The 17,378-nt window shown below is 44.3% G+C and overlaps 1 protein-coding gene across 2 annotated transcripts; it reads left to right on the forward strand.

Annotated features, from left to right (window-relative positions):
• Nucleotides 1-2,984: 2,984 nt before the first annotated feature.
• On the forward strand, nucleotides 2,985-17,150 carry PRNP (prion protein (Kanno blood group)). 2 transcript variants are annotated; one of them, XM_054573997.1, is made up of 4 exons: nucleotides 2,985-3,108; nucleotides 6,191-6,285; nucleotides 10,449-10,525; nucleotides 14,624-17,150. In XM_054573997.1, exon 4 carries the CDS (start codon nucleotides 14,634-14,636, stop codon nucleotides 15,435-15,437), a length of 804 nt encoding a protein of 267 aa, XP_054429972.1. In that variant the 5' UTR covers nucleotides 2,985-3,108; nucleotides 6,191-6,285; nucleotides 10,449-10,525; nucleotides 14,624-14,633; the 3' UTR covers nucleotides 15,438-17,150. The 2 variants fall into 2 exon arrangements, with proteins under 2 accessions (XP_054429972.1, XP_054429971.1); XM_054573996.1 differs by lacking the exon at nucleotides 10,449-10,525 and having other exon boundaries at nucleotides 14,624-17,149.
• The last annotated feature ends 228 nt before the right edge of the window (nucleotides 17,151-17,378 follow it).

The following is a 17,378-nucleotide window of genomic DNA, read 5'->3' on the forward strand; positions in this document are numbered from 1 at the left end:
AGAAAAAGCCCACCCCCTATAAAACCTGCATCTTTTGGGGGGAAGAGAACATTTTCTGTTACCAAAGAATAGCTCACTTCCACATCTTGGGGAATGTTCTTTTCTCAATGAACATTGCATGCTTCACCTAACCCTGTTTATGTAATCGTTCAGTTCGCTGTTTGGAACCACCAAAACCCTGGACTTCGTCTCTATCTGCAGCAACTCTATTGAAACTACTCCCATCAAGTGCCCTTAGCGACCTCCATGTCACCAAATCCAGTGAGCTCTTTCCTGTCTGGATTTGGTCTCTCAGCAGTTGACTCCCACCTTCTTGAAACACTTTCTTCTCTCAGCTTCTGGAACCCTCTTGTTTTCCCTCCTACCCCACTGGCCATCACTTCTCAGTCTCTCTTGCAGGTAGCTCTTCCTCCCATTCAAAGTGTGGTTCAGTAGCCTCTAGGAACCTTTTACAAATGGAGATTCTTGGACCCCACCCCAGACTGAGCCAGACCCTCTGGGGTGGGGCCCAGCAATCTGTGTTTTATCCAGTCCTTCCGGTGACACACACTGCGATTAGGAACTGCTGATCCAAAAAGGCCCCAGAGGACAAAGCTTCATCCCTACTCCAGTAGTCCAGAAAATGGCCTTGTTTATACTATGGTGATTGTGGTGAATAGAGAGGCAGTTGTAAATAGGGCTGGGATAAGGAATGATGTAGGGCCATTTGCAAAAGCTCCCCTTGTGGGCTGCCCACCCTGATGCTGTCCATAACATCAATGAAACCCCCTAAGAGTCTATAGGCCAGACCGCTAACCCTAATATGGCTGTTTATTTAAAAAGGCCACAAATTCACCTTGACCAGTGTGGCTCAGTTGGCTGGGCATCGTCCTGTACTGCAAAGTGAAAGGTCGCAGGGTCAATTCCCAGTCAGGGCATATGCCTGGGATGCGGGCTAGTCACTGGTCAGGCCACATACGAGAGACAGCAGATTGATGTTTCTCTCCCTCTTTCTCCCTCCCTCTAAGTCCTTTAAAAATAGAGCCACTAATTCTGTGGTACTCCTACTGAGAGATGCAATCTATGTCCCGCTACCCTTAAATTGGATGATCATATGACTACTTTAGTCAATAGCAAACAGTGGAAGTGAGGTTGATTTCTCAGAAGAGGTGAGAAGTAGCGATGTAACTTTCATTTTGTCTGCTGAAACTCACACTTGGAGTCCTAATAAGCCACGTAAGAAATCCATCAAACCTGAGATAGCCATGCAGGGGAGAAGCCAGGCCGCATGGAGAAGCCATGTGGAGGCATTCTGATCAGCACAGCTAATCCTCAAGTCCAGGTATCTGTCATACAAGTGAAAGAGACTTCAAATGATTCCAGCCCTCAGCTCTCAGGTCACCTCAGGTTTTGAGTCTTCAGATGTCATGGGGCAGAGTCAAGTCCCAGCTGTGCCTGTCTGACTCCCTGGCCTAAACAATCCACAGGCATAATAAAATGTAGGTTATTTGTGGGTAGTTGCTACATAGCAGCAATAGCCAGGACAGGACATAGGCTATCCCTTTTCATTCCTTCATCCCTCCCTTTTAGAAATCCTCTGCCTCTTGAGCCTTTTCCTGATTGGGGGGCGGGGGTTGGGGGTTGGTGGTGGGGGTTTGTGGTAGAGGAAGCAGGGCATTCAGCCAGTAGACATAGGATTCTTTTGATAAAAAGCTGAGTTCAGCGTCTCTTAACCAAACTTTAAAGAGCCCCTTCCGCCAGGGGGAAGCCAGCACGTTACCTGGTCTGACCTAGTCACCCACTCCAGCTTCACTCGGAGGTGCTACACTGCCCCCAACTCACCTCCCAATAAGGCAGCTCTGAGGAAAGAAGGTGAGACTAAAAGTACTGTCAACATGATCATGACAACAATAATGGCTAGAAGGCGGGGCGCCATCGCTGCCCAGTGATCGTTTCTAAGCAGCCACTATCCAGTATTCTGTTATTCAATCATCTCCCTCCAGTGAAGGTTCAACCAGACCACTCACTTGCCTCCCCAGATCTTTCAGGCCTCCACCCACACTCATATAAATACCACCAGCAGCTGTTTGGCCTCATTCTGTGCAATTCTCCTGGCTTCTCTCCACCCTCACCACTTGTCCCCTCCCACTTCGAGCGATGGCTCTGGGATACAAGTGTTTAATCCAAATGCCATTTCAAGATTTGTGGAAACTTTTGCCCATAATGAGAAGACTAGTTGTCTCATTTTTCCTAGGGCAGTGTCGGTTTATGCCCTTTGACTTGGCTTAATTTTGGTGCTCTTTCACTCTCAAACCCCCCCAATCTGGATAACAATTTATATGGTCCATACAACCCTACCGCCTGTCCTATCACTTTGTCCCTGGTCTTCCTTTACATGAGACAAACCTCTAATTCCTTATCAGGATAATGAGCAAGAATACACCATTCTGTAATGTACAGAATGGACTTGTCTAATGGAGTATATTTTTTCTCATTCGTGAATATCATAATCTAAATCCCCTCTTTTGCATAAGGAGCAGAAACTTAGTAAATGAAGGAACAGGTGATGGCTACAGTGCTTCCTAAGCCCTTCATTTTAATTACTTATATGGAAATTTATAAATATTCATCTCAATCCAGGGTAGCAAAAATTTTTCCTCTTCAGAAATTTCTGGTGACCAAAGTTCCAAAATTGCTTTCTCATCCCTTAGCGTTCTATTTTCTCGAATATTCCTTTATATAACAAGAGAGTTAGGTCTTTGGGCGGAATTTCCCTTTACAGGTGATTTTTACAGTCCAGGAGCAACGTCAGGGTGTGATGACACCGGAAGAGGTATCAACTGACACAAATGTTTAAGCGAATTCCAATTCGTTTTTTCCACGGTGACTCAGATACTCGGCCCCTGCTTGGAGGAGAAACACCTTCCCAGAAGACCCGTGAGGTGGGCCCTTAGCGCGCCAGGGTGTGCGCGAGGTGGCGTGGTGATTGGTCCGCACGCCGACCTCCGCTCGCGAGTGCTACCGCCTCTTCTCCCCGCCCCTGGCACCTCCTCCTAGCTCCAGCGAGTCGCCAGCTCTCCGCGCCAGTCGCTAGCTGCCGCGGCGCTGCGAGCTTCTTCTCTGATCGAGGTAGGTAAACAACCTTGTAGCCCTTGGAACTCCCAGCGTGGATCGGGCGCTGGGGTCCTGACAACTGGGGTGCGGGGGCGCGCCGAGGGGACCGAGAGTGAGAACCCGGCACCCAGAGGCCGACCTTGACAGTGGGAAGGGGAAGCGGTCTTAACTGGGGAATCTTGGCGCGTGGGGCCTGCCGGTGTGCTCTTTGGTTTTCGACGACGCAGCTGGGTTGTGCCTTTCTGTTTGGGAAAGCTCCTTTTATTCGGAATGGGGCGGGGGTCAGGGGCGCTGGCCGAGTCGCCTCGGGAGGGACGTCGGTCGTACCCCGGTGGCTGACTGCTGCCCCTACCCCACACACACCCACGTGCATATCCGCGGGGGGAGCGGGATGGGTGAGTCTCGGCCAGAGGGGCTGCGGGTCGCGGGAAGTGGGCGCGATCACCCCGCGCTAAAGTGGCCAGGGCATCCGAGAAGGGCTGCAGCGGGCTCCGCTGGGGCGCTGCGCAAGGAGAACCGGGGAGAGGCCCTGGGGGCCTCGAGACTCCTGGCTCAGCGCCAGCTGGCCACCCTCTGAGCCAGCGGGCAGAGGCCCAGTCGGGGGCAGGGATGCCCTTTGGCCAGCCCCCGTCCTTCCAGATGCTCTAGGGAGGGGGCCCCCAGCAGCCTTCGACCTCCGGACAAGCGGTCCTGCCCGCCATCCTTCGGGCCTAGGCGGTCCCTGGGGAGGCCGCGGCCCTTGGGGCTCTGGCAACCGCGAGACGGACTGCACCACCCTGGGGCCTCAGCGGGGAGGGGTCTTGGGGCGGCCCTGCCCCTCCATTCGCGGCTCCGGGACGCCTGGGCCCTCGGGGACAGAGGGTCTCCTGCGCGCCCAGCAGACCGGCAGCCTTCGCTTTTCACTTCTTTCTTGTTCCTTCGAAAGGAGAGAATTCGACCATCTAGGGGGCTCTGAGGGAAGGGATCCGGGACGGACGGCGCCCCGCGGAGAACCGTCCTTCTCCAACTGTGTAGGAGGTGCCTTCACGATCGTTTAGTAAACAGCGGGGAGAAAGCTGTCAATACTGCCCCTTTGTCGCTTTTTTCCACATGCCGTTCGCAGTAGCTATAGCCAACAGATTATTTTAATCGTAAACCCATCGCCATCACATCCACCGTAACCATCCCAAAGCCACTGCTTTCTATTTTTCGTTTCCTCATTTCCAGATTCATACACAACAGAATGCAATTTCACCGTTCCGATCATGGTGATCCTCCTTGTAATGTGAGGTTTCTCTTTCCTTGAGAAAAGCCTCAGGTAGCATAGGATTAAACATGTTTACAAATCAAATTATCAGAAAAAGTGGAAACAGAAAACTGAATAAAAATATCAGACTTCTGGAAAAATAAACTCGCTCAGATTTGGAAAAAAGATCAGTGAGAAGAACACTTTTACCTTCAGAAACACTGAGGAGCTCTTACAATGAAAAAGAACTAAAATGGAAAGGGAAAGGAAGCAGAGCTATGATGTGATTTGTGTATTATTTATAACTAACAAGTTTTTTGTACTTGTGAAAGGAAAATATCAAGATTATGGTAGATAAATGGTGAAATGATTAATCATTTACAGACTAAAATGCAAATTAAAGCAAACCTGGATTATCATTTTACATCCGTAAACGACAACAATAACAGCAACAGCAACCCCTGAAATTTGCGTATTCCAGTTGTCTGGGGAGGTGGCAGGGCTTTGGAATTAGAAAGATATTTCTGCAACTAATTTCATGACTTTGGACCGGTTACCTATTTTCCTCATCCTCCTTTTGTCCATTCATAAAATAAGAGGAAATGATACCTACTTCTACAATTTGTTAAAGACTAACTTTAGCCATCTATGTAAAACTGACCATTGGTATATACTGAAGTATATATACCAATGTATCTTTTTCCTAGTCACACCCAACTGGGGGTGTTGTGAATCAGTACAGACTTTTTGTAAAACAATCAGTCCATGCATTAAGAAGTTAAAAGCCGTCACACAGAAATCCCATTCCTGAGAATTTACTTGCAATGGAAGGACTGAACAAGGAGGGGGGGTGGGGGAAAGCCTTATGCAGGCACAAATTTGGGGCAGAACTGAAACTGGAAAAGCCGGCGTTCATGCTGCCTGTCACCTACCAGACCCAATAAGCAGAGACAGGGAATGAATCATTTTGGGAGCTTTATTCAGATGGCCGGTGATCTTATAAGGAAAAAAAAAGTGTAGGTAAGGGGATTGGATTTCAGGGAAAAAGTTAATCAGATAAAAAGCTGCAGCATTCTTTCATCTGCCTTGTCTTTATCTGTGCCCTGGGTGGTGGTCTTTATCTGTGTCCTGGGCAGGTGGGTGTCTCATCCTGGGAGTACATTGGCTAAGATAAACCATCTTGATTGCTTGAGACCTCCTGAGGCACAAAGGTGAAACTGCTTTTGGTCTCCTGGAGTCAAGGTGGGTCATACCATCAGTTCCTGAAACAATAACTTTTTACATACATTGATTACTAAGCTTATTAGCTACTACCAGAAACTAAAATTTTTCCAACATTTGAGCCCCCTATCAGAATGACCTAAAATTAGAACCAACTGGGAAACATCCTGAAATGTGCTAACAGCAGAGCAGTAGCTAAGAAATCATGGCATATTAACTGAAAGGACCTTATGTAATCATCCAAAGTCATAATTTAGAGCCGGTGATACATGGGAAAAAACTGACAGGTCCAAATGCAGGTTACTAAACTGTATCTACTTACTCATAATGAATGCATATGTGAAAAATCTGAAAAGAAAGGCAAAAACAAGAAAGTTTTAATAGAAATTATAGGTTATTTTAATTTTCTGTTGATGTATTACTTTTCTAAATCATGTAATTTTTAAGTGAAATAGACTCAATCTGAAAGAGAGCAAGCTCAATGTCACATTTGCTTTTTTAGTTGACCTCATTCCTTTTTCCAAATATTTTCCATTTTGTTCTGGAACAGATTTATTAGTGGCTTAGAAACTTATATATTAAGCTTTTATTTCAAGGAATATATCTTAGATTTATTGATCAAGCCTAGGTTTTTTTCCTTTTTGTTTTTAGGGACTCCTGAATATATTTGAAAACAACAATTTCAGCCAAGCCGAAGCATCGCCTTCCTGGAGGCACAGATCCAGCGTAGCTGAGCCACGACAGAGGTATGTACCCTCTGGAATCTCTCCGGTCTTGTGATGGTTGAAAGTTCCCAGTTGTCTCAGAAAATAAGGTTCTGGAAAGGCTATGATCACAAGTGCCTGGTTCGGAGGCCTTTATGTGTACCTCACACCTATTGCATCACCCATTCTCTAGAAAATCAACTTGATCTTCTATCTAGAAAATCAACTAGATCTTGATCTAGAAAGGGCCACAGTTTTCTCTAGAATCATGCTGAATTATATAACAAAGCAACCATTTAAAAAATATAATAACATACACACTTCTGCACCAAATTAACACGGAAGGTGACTGTCAACCAACTGACGGGAAGGTTTTAATGAGGGGAAGGTTTACTACGCTGTAGTTTTAACTTACCTATTCCATTCTCCCTTTTCATATCTTATTTCCTCTTCCAAGGCAACTCTGTCAGCTGTGAACTGCCACATATTAAACATTCAGAATGTGCCTGTGTCTAATGAGGTGATGGCTACAGCATTATAAATTTATCCTTGAGCAAATGGTGTGTGTAGCAGTTCTTAAAAGGGGATAATTTTTTTCTCAGTTTGTTCATCTTTTTTCTCCTTGTATTCTACTTATTACTATCATAGTACTGTGTGATCACATCAAGGGAGGTACGTGTGCCCTTTATGAAAAGCATTATAATGTTGTTAAATGTTGGGTTTCTGAGGACCAAGCTCTGAAGCCTGGCTAGAAGTGCAATTCCCTGGGAAGTGTTATAAATTAACCAAATCCCATCCCTAGATACTCCTAGGCTGCTGTCTGGGAGAGGCTCCAGCAAATGTCGCTTTTTAAAACCTCTTCAAGCAATTCTGAGGATTGATCAGGTTGGGGGCCCTTCCACCTGTTCAGTCTAAAACTGGGCCTCAGAATAGCAGTGAAAACCCATCACCCCAACATGTTTTGCAAAATTTTTTAAAGCTTGTATGAAATTCTGTAAAGGGCAGTGACCTCAAAACAAATAAATAAAATACAGCAGTTCGTTCTTATCTGCTGCAGTTTTGCTTTTTGCAGTTTCAGTTGCCCGTGGTCAGCCTCAGTCTGAAAATATTAAATGGAAAACCCGTGAAATAACCAATTCATAAGTTTTAATTTGAACACCATTTTGAACACCTCATTTCATCTTATCACTTAGGCCTTGTATCATCCATCTCCCATCATAAGGGTGAATACAGTATAAAAAGATTTTGAGAGAAGAGAAAGGCCACATTCACATAACTTTTATTACACTATATTATTGTAATTGCTCTGTTTTATTATTAGTTGTTATTAATCTCTTACTGTGCCTAATTTATAAATTAAACTTTACCAAAGGTATGTATGTATAGGGAAAAATGGTATATATAGGGTTTGGTGATAGCCAATGTTTAAGGCATCCACTAGGGGGGCCTTGGACTGTATCCCCACGGATCGGGGGGACTACGGTATGACAAATGAGTTCTACTTAGTTCAGGAAATTTCCTCAGGGAGGTGGGGAGTGTTAGAGGCTGTTTGGTGCCACTTCCCAATTTAATTAAGTTTCAAGCTATAACATGTTCTGAGTATCAGAAGCGTAGCCTCCGGCATACAACCACTGGGTGAGTTTCTACCAGCCCTGCCTCAGTGCCCATGTATACGTGGGAATAGGTACAGACCTATTAGGGTAACTTCGGGGCCTTTTTTTACCTTCTGCAGTTCCATTGCCCTCCCATTCTGCTCGTTTGTCAATGCCACGTGATCTTATTTATCGTAGCTTTGCCCGGCCTTCTAACACCTGGCATGCCGAGTGTGCCCTAGGTTTTCTTCCTGTTCAAGTTTCTTTCGTCCTCTTAATTTTGAGTATGATTTTCTCATGTTCTTTAAAATCCCCTTTGAATCCTGACTAAAATTGTGTTGACTTTATGGATTATTTCCAAATAAATGGGTATCTTTCAGTGTTGGTTTTCCCAACTAAAGATGTATGTCTTTCTCTTTTTTCCAGTCTTCCATTATGTCCCTCATTAAAATTTAATCACATTCTTCATATAAATACTACTTATTTTTAGATTAATTCCCAGACATTTTAAATTTTTTATTGCTATTATGAGTAGAATGATTTTTCCCATGCTAAATCTTCTAATTCCAATTAATTTAGGGACTGTTTTGTTATCTATTGGTTTCAAAAACTGCTACTGATGTATTTTGAGATGGTTTTAGTTGATGTTCTAGGGAGAAAATCATACTTAGTTAGAACTTCCATAACAATCGATAGTAAAGTGATTGCTTGCCTTCTTGTCTTGTTCATTACTTTAGTGGGTATACCTGTCTTTTTTAAATTAAGATAGGGTGTGGGCTATATGTTTGTGGTAGTGATTCTTCATGATGAAAAGGGACTACCTTCTAATTCTGTAGAAATTATCTAACAGCTTCAACTTAAAAAATCAGGAATGGATGTTGATTTTAATTGAAAACTTTTCAGCATTTGCAAAGAATCTTATTTTTTTTTTCCCCTAACCTATTAATAGATTTCCCGATTTTGAGCCACCTTTGTATTCTTTAAATAAGCCTTATCGGTCACAGTGTATTCTTCTTTTACGAAAATGTTAAAATGCATTTGGTAGTATTTTCTTTTGGACTTTGACACCCATATTGCTGGAGGTTGGGTGACTAAGATTGCTGCACTCGAAAACTGGGGTGCAATTCTTGACCTTTATCCCATTGGCTATTAACACTACTTCTCAGGTGAAGACGCCCAAATGCTTATCTTTTCTAAGTTCCAGTCTTTTAACAATGCCTAAGTTGATACTCGCACAGTGTCTCATAGATATAGCAAAATTAATATGTCCAAACGAAAACTCTTGGTTTTCCCTCCCAAGCATGGCCCTCCACCCGTTTCCCCTGCTTTGGTAGATGGCATTATCACCATTGGCCTGGTCACAGAAAACACAAATCTGGTTAACCAGCACTCCTCCACCCACTCTGTGAGCAAGTCTAAACTGGTTCTTTCTGCAGAATATATCCCATTTATTGATAGCTCCTCAGCAGCTTCGGTACCATTCCAGGCCACACCACCATCTTCCTTCAACTGTGTCCCAACTGGTCTTGCCGTTTCCTTTCTTACCTCCTGATTTTCTTCTTTACACAACAATCAGGGTGATCTTTTTTAGAAAACAGCCCTAATATGTCACTTTCCTAAGGCCCTTTAATGCTCCCCCACTGCATTCTGAGTGAAATGGAAATGATCGGGTTTGAGGCCCTGTGAGCTGGCCCTCACCCACCCCGGTCCCATTGGGCCACCTGCTGTCCTCTGTCTCGTCAGCTCCAGGTACATCTCCTTTTTGGTCCTTGAACCCACTAAGCCAAATATCTTCTGCACCTTCTGTCCTCAGCTCCTCAGAGCTAGAACCATAGGAAACACTTAAGACATATTTATTGCATGAATCAATAAGTAATCATATGTAATTTTTGACATTTTTCTTCATTTTTTGACACATGAAAGTTCCTAGTTTATTAATCCTCTCCTGAAAAACCCACCCAGTCATCACAGATAAAGTCGCTGCGGCGTCTGTACTCCTGTTGCCCAGTCTCCAGCTCACTTTCTGCTGGCGCTGGCGCCGGCCTTCGCAGTCCCCCTGCCTTTCTTCATTCGGTTCATGAATCACGCCAAAGCCAGTTGTCTTGCCACCACCAAAATGGGTTCTGAATCCAAGCACCAAGATGACATCTGGTGTGGTCTTATACATTTTGGCTAGTTTTTCTCAAATTTCTGCCTGAGGTATTGTTGCCATCCCCGGGTGAAGGATGTCAATAACCATTTGTTTCCACTAAAGTAGCCTGTTGGTCATGAACTTCCTGGTCTGTATAGTCACTCTGTTGTTGGTGCAGGTAGTTCCTGCATTGTTCATGATGGCGGCTGATATTCAAGCAGTTAGTGAGGGAAAGAACTCCATTCTTTCTGTGGTCAGTAATCAGTTCAAGTTTTCTGTTTCTTTAAAAATTGGCACATAGTACTTATTCCATAAATATTTGTTGAATGAGTTAATTCTAAAGTCAATATCTGTAATTTATATTTTAATAGAAAGGCAACCTGTCACACACAGGTTTTTAATTCATAAAACAAAGTCATATATAATAAGTTGTAATCAAGGATATGTCAGTTGACCTTTTTGAATCTTGGTTTCATTTGCAGAGTAAGAGATTTGGATTAAATACTATAAGAGCTTCCTTATTTTATCACAAACAGAAAGAGATTCACCAAGTTCTCATGTAAGTTTTGAGTCCCTCTTGCCTTTAGAAATGATTCTCTCCTTTAAAATGTAGTTGTTATTTTTAAGGCTTTCATAATTAAATGTTGCGTTTGTTCTCAACTGATTTTAAAAAGATCTAATCTTAATATAGTCTATGAATGTATCAGTAGTATGAACATAATAATATATAGAACATTCTATTCTATCCAACTTTATTCAGCAGTCAGTTGTAAAGTACTGATCTGCAACAGATGCCATGGCTCTGGTTCCCTATTGCCCGTGTCTCTAGTCCATGGTCATTCTTCAACTCTAGACTCACCAAGCTGCCTACTGGTATCTCTTGCCCCACACATAGGTTGATAACAGCAATGCCAAAGCCAAACCCCTCACTAATCTTCCTTCAGACCTGTTCTACCTTCCGCATTCTGTCCACACAGCTGCCCAATGCAGAAACCTCAATTCTTCCAATTTCTCACCTTCCACGTCAAATGCCAAGCCCTCCAGAAGCCACCTTCTAAATCAAACCATCCATCACCCTTCATTCCCCAGTCAGGGCCCCCATCTTCTTCCACCTTGATCACTGTGGTACCCTTCCAACTAGTTTCTGCACTTCCAGTCACTTGCCCCCTACAACCTCCAACCCATCCTCCACAATGTTCTCTCTGAAAGAAAACCCCAAACTTTTCAGTGGTTTCCCACTGAAAGTTTGGACCACTTGGCATGCCTTGTAATTAGGCTGACCGTATAACCTAATATGTAAACCAGGACACTCTTAAGAAGAGGGGCACTATTAATATTAGCACAGGAACAGCAGGCGTAAGCTCTCCCAGGCAGTCAGGATGCTGCTCACGTTCCTTATGAGGCCCTTTATCACTTACCCTCCGCCCGCCTCTCCACCACACATTGAGGCTTCACTTCCATGAAACCCCCTGTGGTCTCCAGACCTGCCAGTCCTCTCACCACCTGTCATCGACCTTTTGTGTCTGGCTTTCTGAGGACCAAGTTCCTCTCTGTGTCTCTTTTACTATGCCGTGTCATCACCTTGCTCATCTGCCTCGTTGAGCATATTGAGCTGTAACTGTTGCAACCTCGAACAAGGCATGATCAATACCAGACTCAGTGTTCCTCCCCTTGCAGCCTCCTCTGTCTCCCGCCTCAGCCGTTTCAGGTAACTCCTTCATTCATGGTTGGCACATGAAGTAAATGTTATTTTACTGCACTAAAGATAGTAGACAGTTGGCCATTGCAGAAAAGAATGTTTTGTAAATTTATAAATATGGTTCACTCTAGATATCTATTTGTTAGCTTGGTTCATTCTTTTGCTTTATCATAGATAATTTGATGCTCATCCGTTCAATCCGCATTTATGTTGCAAGTCTATGAGTTGGTCACTGCCTCTAGGCACTAGGGATACTGCTGTGCACAAAACAATACTCCTGTGCTGGAGAAGATGAATAATAAACAATAAATAATAGATGTCAAGTAGCATTCTACTTGCTGGGAAGGGTATACAGCAGAGGGCTGATTTTTGTAGAGCGGTGTGGATGCCATATTGAGGTGATGTCAGAGCAGACTAGAGCCACTAGTCTGAGGAACTGGAAGGAAGAGCCTTCCAGGCCCAGGAAGCAGCAAGGACAAGGGTCCCGAGGTAGGAGGAGCAGTGGGAAGGTCATATGGAGCCTGCCTGGCATGGTCAGGACTTTGGGTTGTATCCTGAGCTTGAAGGAGTGACATGGTGTGACCTTTGAAAAGGCTCTCTCAGGCTGTTGAGTGGAGAACACACAATGGGGCCTGGGCAGAAGCAGGGAGCCTGGCTGGAGGCTCCTTAAAGACTCCAGCTGGCTGGAGTCACGAGAGATGGAGAAGTGTTCCACTAGGATGGTAGTGCTGGAAAATGCAACGGGTTTCAGGAGTTAGGATTTGTTTTCCAGAAAGACCGATAAGGTTTGCTGATAGAATCAATGTGTGCTGTGAGAATGAGAAAATTCAAGAATCGCTCCAGGGTGTTGGCTGGGTTTGGCTCATTAAGGTAAATGAAATAGTTTATGGACATAAAACCCCTTTGGCTTAGGAGTTATTGACTGAGGGTGACAATTCCCTAGTTTAGTTCCCTGGAGTGTTTGCACAGAAAGGTGAGCAGCGTGGAGGCCAGAGGCTGGGTGACCTGAGCAATGCAGAGTGGATCAGAAGAGGGGCCTGTGGAAGACTGGACGGCCAGGAGACGTGGGGGCAAGGATGAGGCTGGTCAGCATGTCCCGGCACCCTGCCCCGTGGACCCCTACCCCAAAGAGCCTCCAAAAATCCTAAATTGGTATGATCTGAGCAGTTTAACTTGGCTCATAACTTTCAAGTGTACTTTTTTTTTTTTTAAAGATTTTATTTTTTTTAGATGGGAAGGGAGGGAAAGAGGAGAGAAACATCAATATGTGGTTGACTCTCACACGCCCCCTACTGGGGACCTGGCCCATGCAACCCAGGCATGTGCCCTGACTGGAAATCAAACCAGAGACCCTTTAGTTTGCAGGCTGGTGCTCAGTCCACTGAGCCACACAAGCCAGGGCCAAATGTACTTTTATTTCCTTATGACCTCTAAGACATTTCAATGATAGTAAAAACATAAACAGGATGTTAATTCACTTATTTGTTTCATCCTTCTTTTTCTTTGAAATGTTATCCAATTTAGTCTTTAGCTCTGTAGGTTATGAAAAATAGTTTTCTAGTACTTGATGCCACTTTTATTTGAAGATAAACAGTGCTAGGGTAAAGATTAACATCAGCATTGCAGCATATGCCATTTTTGGTTTTATGGTATCTAATGATAAGTTAGAGCATATCCTTTGACTTGGGATAGAAATTATTTAATAGTCATTCTACTATGTGCTTCTGAGCTCTGCCCTTGGACCCGAGCATCCAGGATAAATGAGATCTTTAGTCTGAAGTGAGATTTTTAACTGGACGAATGAATATACATTCTGCAAAGGGGCATAAATTATCATCCAGGATATTTGGGTTGTTTGTTTTTTCCTAAGCCTTTTTATGTAAGACATGTTTCTTTTGTACCAAAAATTAGAAGAAAATAAGTCACTCATAAACCATTACATGCAGAACTAAAACTCAGGCAATGAGTGACTGCAAATCTTGTGAACACAGCCATATTTACCCCATTTTAAGGAGCTCCATCTGTCTGTTCATCTCTAAAGAGGAAAATTAATTTACAAGTGGTCTTGCAAAATCCAGCATGTTTCTTGTTTCAGAAAAAAAAATATATTCCTTTGAGAAAATTCTTGATGGCATTTATATGTTCGGGGGATATTTGTTCCTTCACTTAACAGATACGTATTGTGTACCTGCGCTGTGCCAGGTACTGCTCTAGCCCCTAAGGAAGTAGCAGCAAGCAAGAGACTTCTTTCCTTCTTATACTCTCACAGAGGAGAGAAGACAAAAACCAACTATTTGCAAAGTTATTTCATTACAGCAGCACCCACCTGGGAGTCATCCTAACTAGACATTAGTCTCACAAGACTTCCATAGGGGGCCCACCAGGGTCATTGAGTGGTCCGCCCAGCAGCTGGGAGCATGTCTCCACCCCCAGGCCCCACAGTGACTGCTCAGGTTTAAGGGCATGATACTCATATTAGTGGGTAACAGGTTCCCATTGGCATAGAAGCCTCAGGCTTCACATGATCCACTGTGCCTTATAACAGCCTGATGGACACAGCTTCCAGGCTACCCACAAGGATGTGCCGGGTACAAGGATCACTGATCTAAAGTCCAGACTAATGGCAAACCCACCAAATGTTTGTAGGTTCTCTCAGTCTAGTTGCAGTTTATAAATCAGGTTATTTATAAGCAATGTTGCTGGCATTCCACCCTTATCAAGTTTCCAGGGAACAGCCAGAAATTATCTTAAGGTCAGTTTGTCCTTAGAGAAGAAGCATTGTGTTAACCCTTTACTTAATGGTTACTTCTGTCATAAGTGCTGCAAAGGTGAAGCGCAGAGTGAAGAGCATTTTTGACCAAGGTGCTGATGCCACTGCTCTGCATTCGTTTGTTATGCAGCAAAAGTTAAGTGGTTTCGGCAGAGACATAGAACACTGACACCTTCTTCATTTTGCAGATAAGTCATCATGGTGAAAAGCCATGTAGGCGGCTGGATCCTGGTTCTCTTTGTGGCCACATGGAGTGACGTGGGCCTCTGCAAGAAGCGACCGAAGCCTGGAGGAGGAGGCAGCAGTGGCGGGAGCCGATACCCAGGGCAAGGAAGTCCTGGAGGCAACCGCTACCCACCCCAGGGTGGTGGCGGCTGGGGTCAGCCCCATGGTGGCGGCTGGGGTCAGCCCCATGGTGGCGGTTGGGGTCAGCCCCATGGTGGCGGCTGGGGTCAGCCCCATGGTGGTGGCTGGGGTCAGCCCCATGGTGGCGGCTGGGGTCAGCCCCATGGTGGCGGAGGCTGGGGACAGCCCTATGGTGGCAAGCCCAGTAAACCCAAAACCAACATGAAGCATGTGGCAGGAGCTGCCGCGGCTGGGGCCGTGGTGGGGGGCCTGGGCGGCTATATGCTGGGGAGTGCAATGAGCAGGCCGCTCATACATTTTGGCAATGACTATGAGGACCGTTACTATCGTGAAAACATGCACCGTTTCCCCGACCAAGTGTACTACAGGCCTGTGGATCAATACAGCAACCAGAACAACTTCGTGCGTGACTGCGTCAACATCACGGTCAAGGAGCACACGGTCACCACCACCACCAAGGGGGAGAACTTCACTGAGACTGACGTCAAGATAATGCAGCGTGTGGTGGAGGAGATGTGCACCATCCAGTACCAGAAAGAGTACCAGGCTTACCAAAGAGGGGCGAGCATGATCCTTTTCTCCTCCCCTCCTGTGATCCTCCTCCTCTCTTTCCTCATTTTCCTAATCGTGGGATGAGGGCCGCTTTCTGTTTCCATCATCCTCATCTTTTACCGGGTTGGGGGAGGGGTTATCTACTTGCAGCCCTGTAGTGGCAGTGTCTCATTCTTGCTTCTCCCTTTGTCACCCGTAGGCTAATCCCCTTGGCCCCGATGGCACAGGGAAATGCAGAGCAGGCCTGGCAGGCTGTGTAGTCAAGCCCATTTGATTGAGTCCTTCATGGACCAGTGCAAGTGCTGGGCTGGTAAGGGTGTAACAGCACATAATCATTCTGTGATCTAGGCTTATTTTTTGGCTAGTGCAACAGACTGAGGCTAAATAATCTCAAAACAGTCTTCGAATACCTTTGCCTACATACCCCTGGCTCTTTGCCCCACTAGAGCTCAGTACACTAATGCTCCATCTTAGTTAGCAGTGATTTTGTAGCAATTTGGACACATTTTTCTCATTCATTTTAAGAAAACCTGACTGCATTTGCCAGTTCAAACAGCATTTCTGCCAAATTTGGAAGGATGCTCATTCAAAAAAGCAAAACTAGAAATCCTTAGCTCCCAGGCCCAGGCTCAGCCTGCTGGAGAATGTGTGCCCTGTCTCTGCAGGGAACTGTGACAATGTTTTGCATCTTGCAGTACAGGCTACACAGCAGCTATTGCATTGAGAGTAAATATTCATGCAACATTAGATCTCTGGGTAGAGGGCATTTTCATAGGGAATGAACATAACTAACATAATATGAAAGGCTTCTGGGGCTAAAAATGTCCAACATTTGGGAGTGGTGCCCTTGGAGGGTACCTACATGTGGCATTCCTTTATTTAGTAACATAAACTGTAGATGATTAAAGTAGTTAAAGATTAATTTATCTTCTGGACACCAAGAACAAATCTCCTTTGCTCATTTACCTGGAAATAGAAATGATTTTGACATTGAGTAAAGCTATGAGATTTTGACATAGAGGAAGCTGCAGCTGCAAAAAACACCAGTATCAGAAGATTATGTAATGAAGAAAATGATTAGTGTACAAAGAAATGCTTGCATTTCTTCAGAGCTGTCTCATGATTGTCAAAAACTAGAATTAGGTTGAGTCCTTTGTCTCTGTAATTGGCTTTTGAATGGAAGAATAGGGAATCTAAAAAAAAGAAAAAATGCTAGGCTGGAGATGACAGGAGCATGATCCATTTAGAGTGGAAAAAGAAATTTTGTTCCTGTTATTTAAATAAGGTAAGATTACTCCTTGGATTGTTCAATATTGTCACCCAGCAGATCTATGTTTCTATTCTGCAATGTTATTGGCTTGCACTGTGTGTGTATTCTATGTAAACGAAAATATATGTATATACATATAGTGCACATGACAAACAAATTTTGGTTAGAACAGTTAACATCTGAAGTATCTGATGCATTACCTGTTTTTGTAAGGTACTAAATACGTAATACGTGGGAAACCCTTTTGTGTGGTCCTTGGGCTTACAATGTGCACTGAATAGTTTTGTATAAGGATCCAAAGTGGTCTTTGAAATATGCATGTACTTTATATTTTCTATATTTGTAACTTTGCATGTACTTGTTTTGTTGTATAAAAAGTTTATAAATGTTTAATATCCAACTACAATTAAACAGGAGCTGAGATGACCGTCTTCTGTGGAGTCTGCTGTTGTAGCCACCAAAGCATGGCCCCCTGACTGTCCTGGCAGATCTGCCCCTGTCTTCCCTCCCTCCCTCTCTAAAAACTGGCAATAAACAAACACAGAGTCATTATCTTAAACTTTGTATTGGGCGAAGATAGCGGTTTTCAGTAACTCTACCCCTTAGCACCCTTACTTGAACCAGTGACTTCAGAGAAGCTTACAGTAAGTACCCCATTTGCATTGCCTACCTTGCTGATTATACCTTCTCTTAGTTTGTTAGTGCTGCCATAACAAAGTTCCACAGACTGGGTAGCTTAAACAACAAAAATTTAT

This window comes from Pteronotus mesoamericanus, unplaced genomic scaffold, assembly GCF_021234165.1.
Source record: "Pteronotus mesoamericanus isolate MK-2021 breed Mesoamerican mustached bat unplaced genomic scaffold, CSHL_Meso_final contig_25, whole genome shotgun sequence".
Classification (NCBI taxonomy): domain Eukaryota; kingdom Metazoa; phylum Chordata; class Mammalia; order Chiroptera; family Mormoopidae; genus Pteronotus; species Pteronotus mesoamericanus.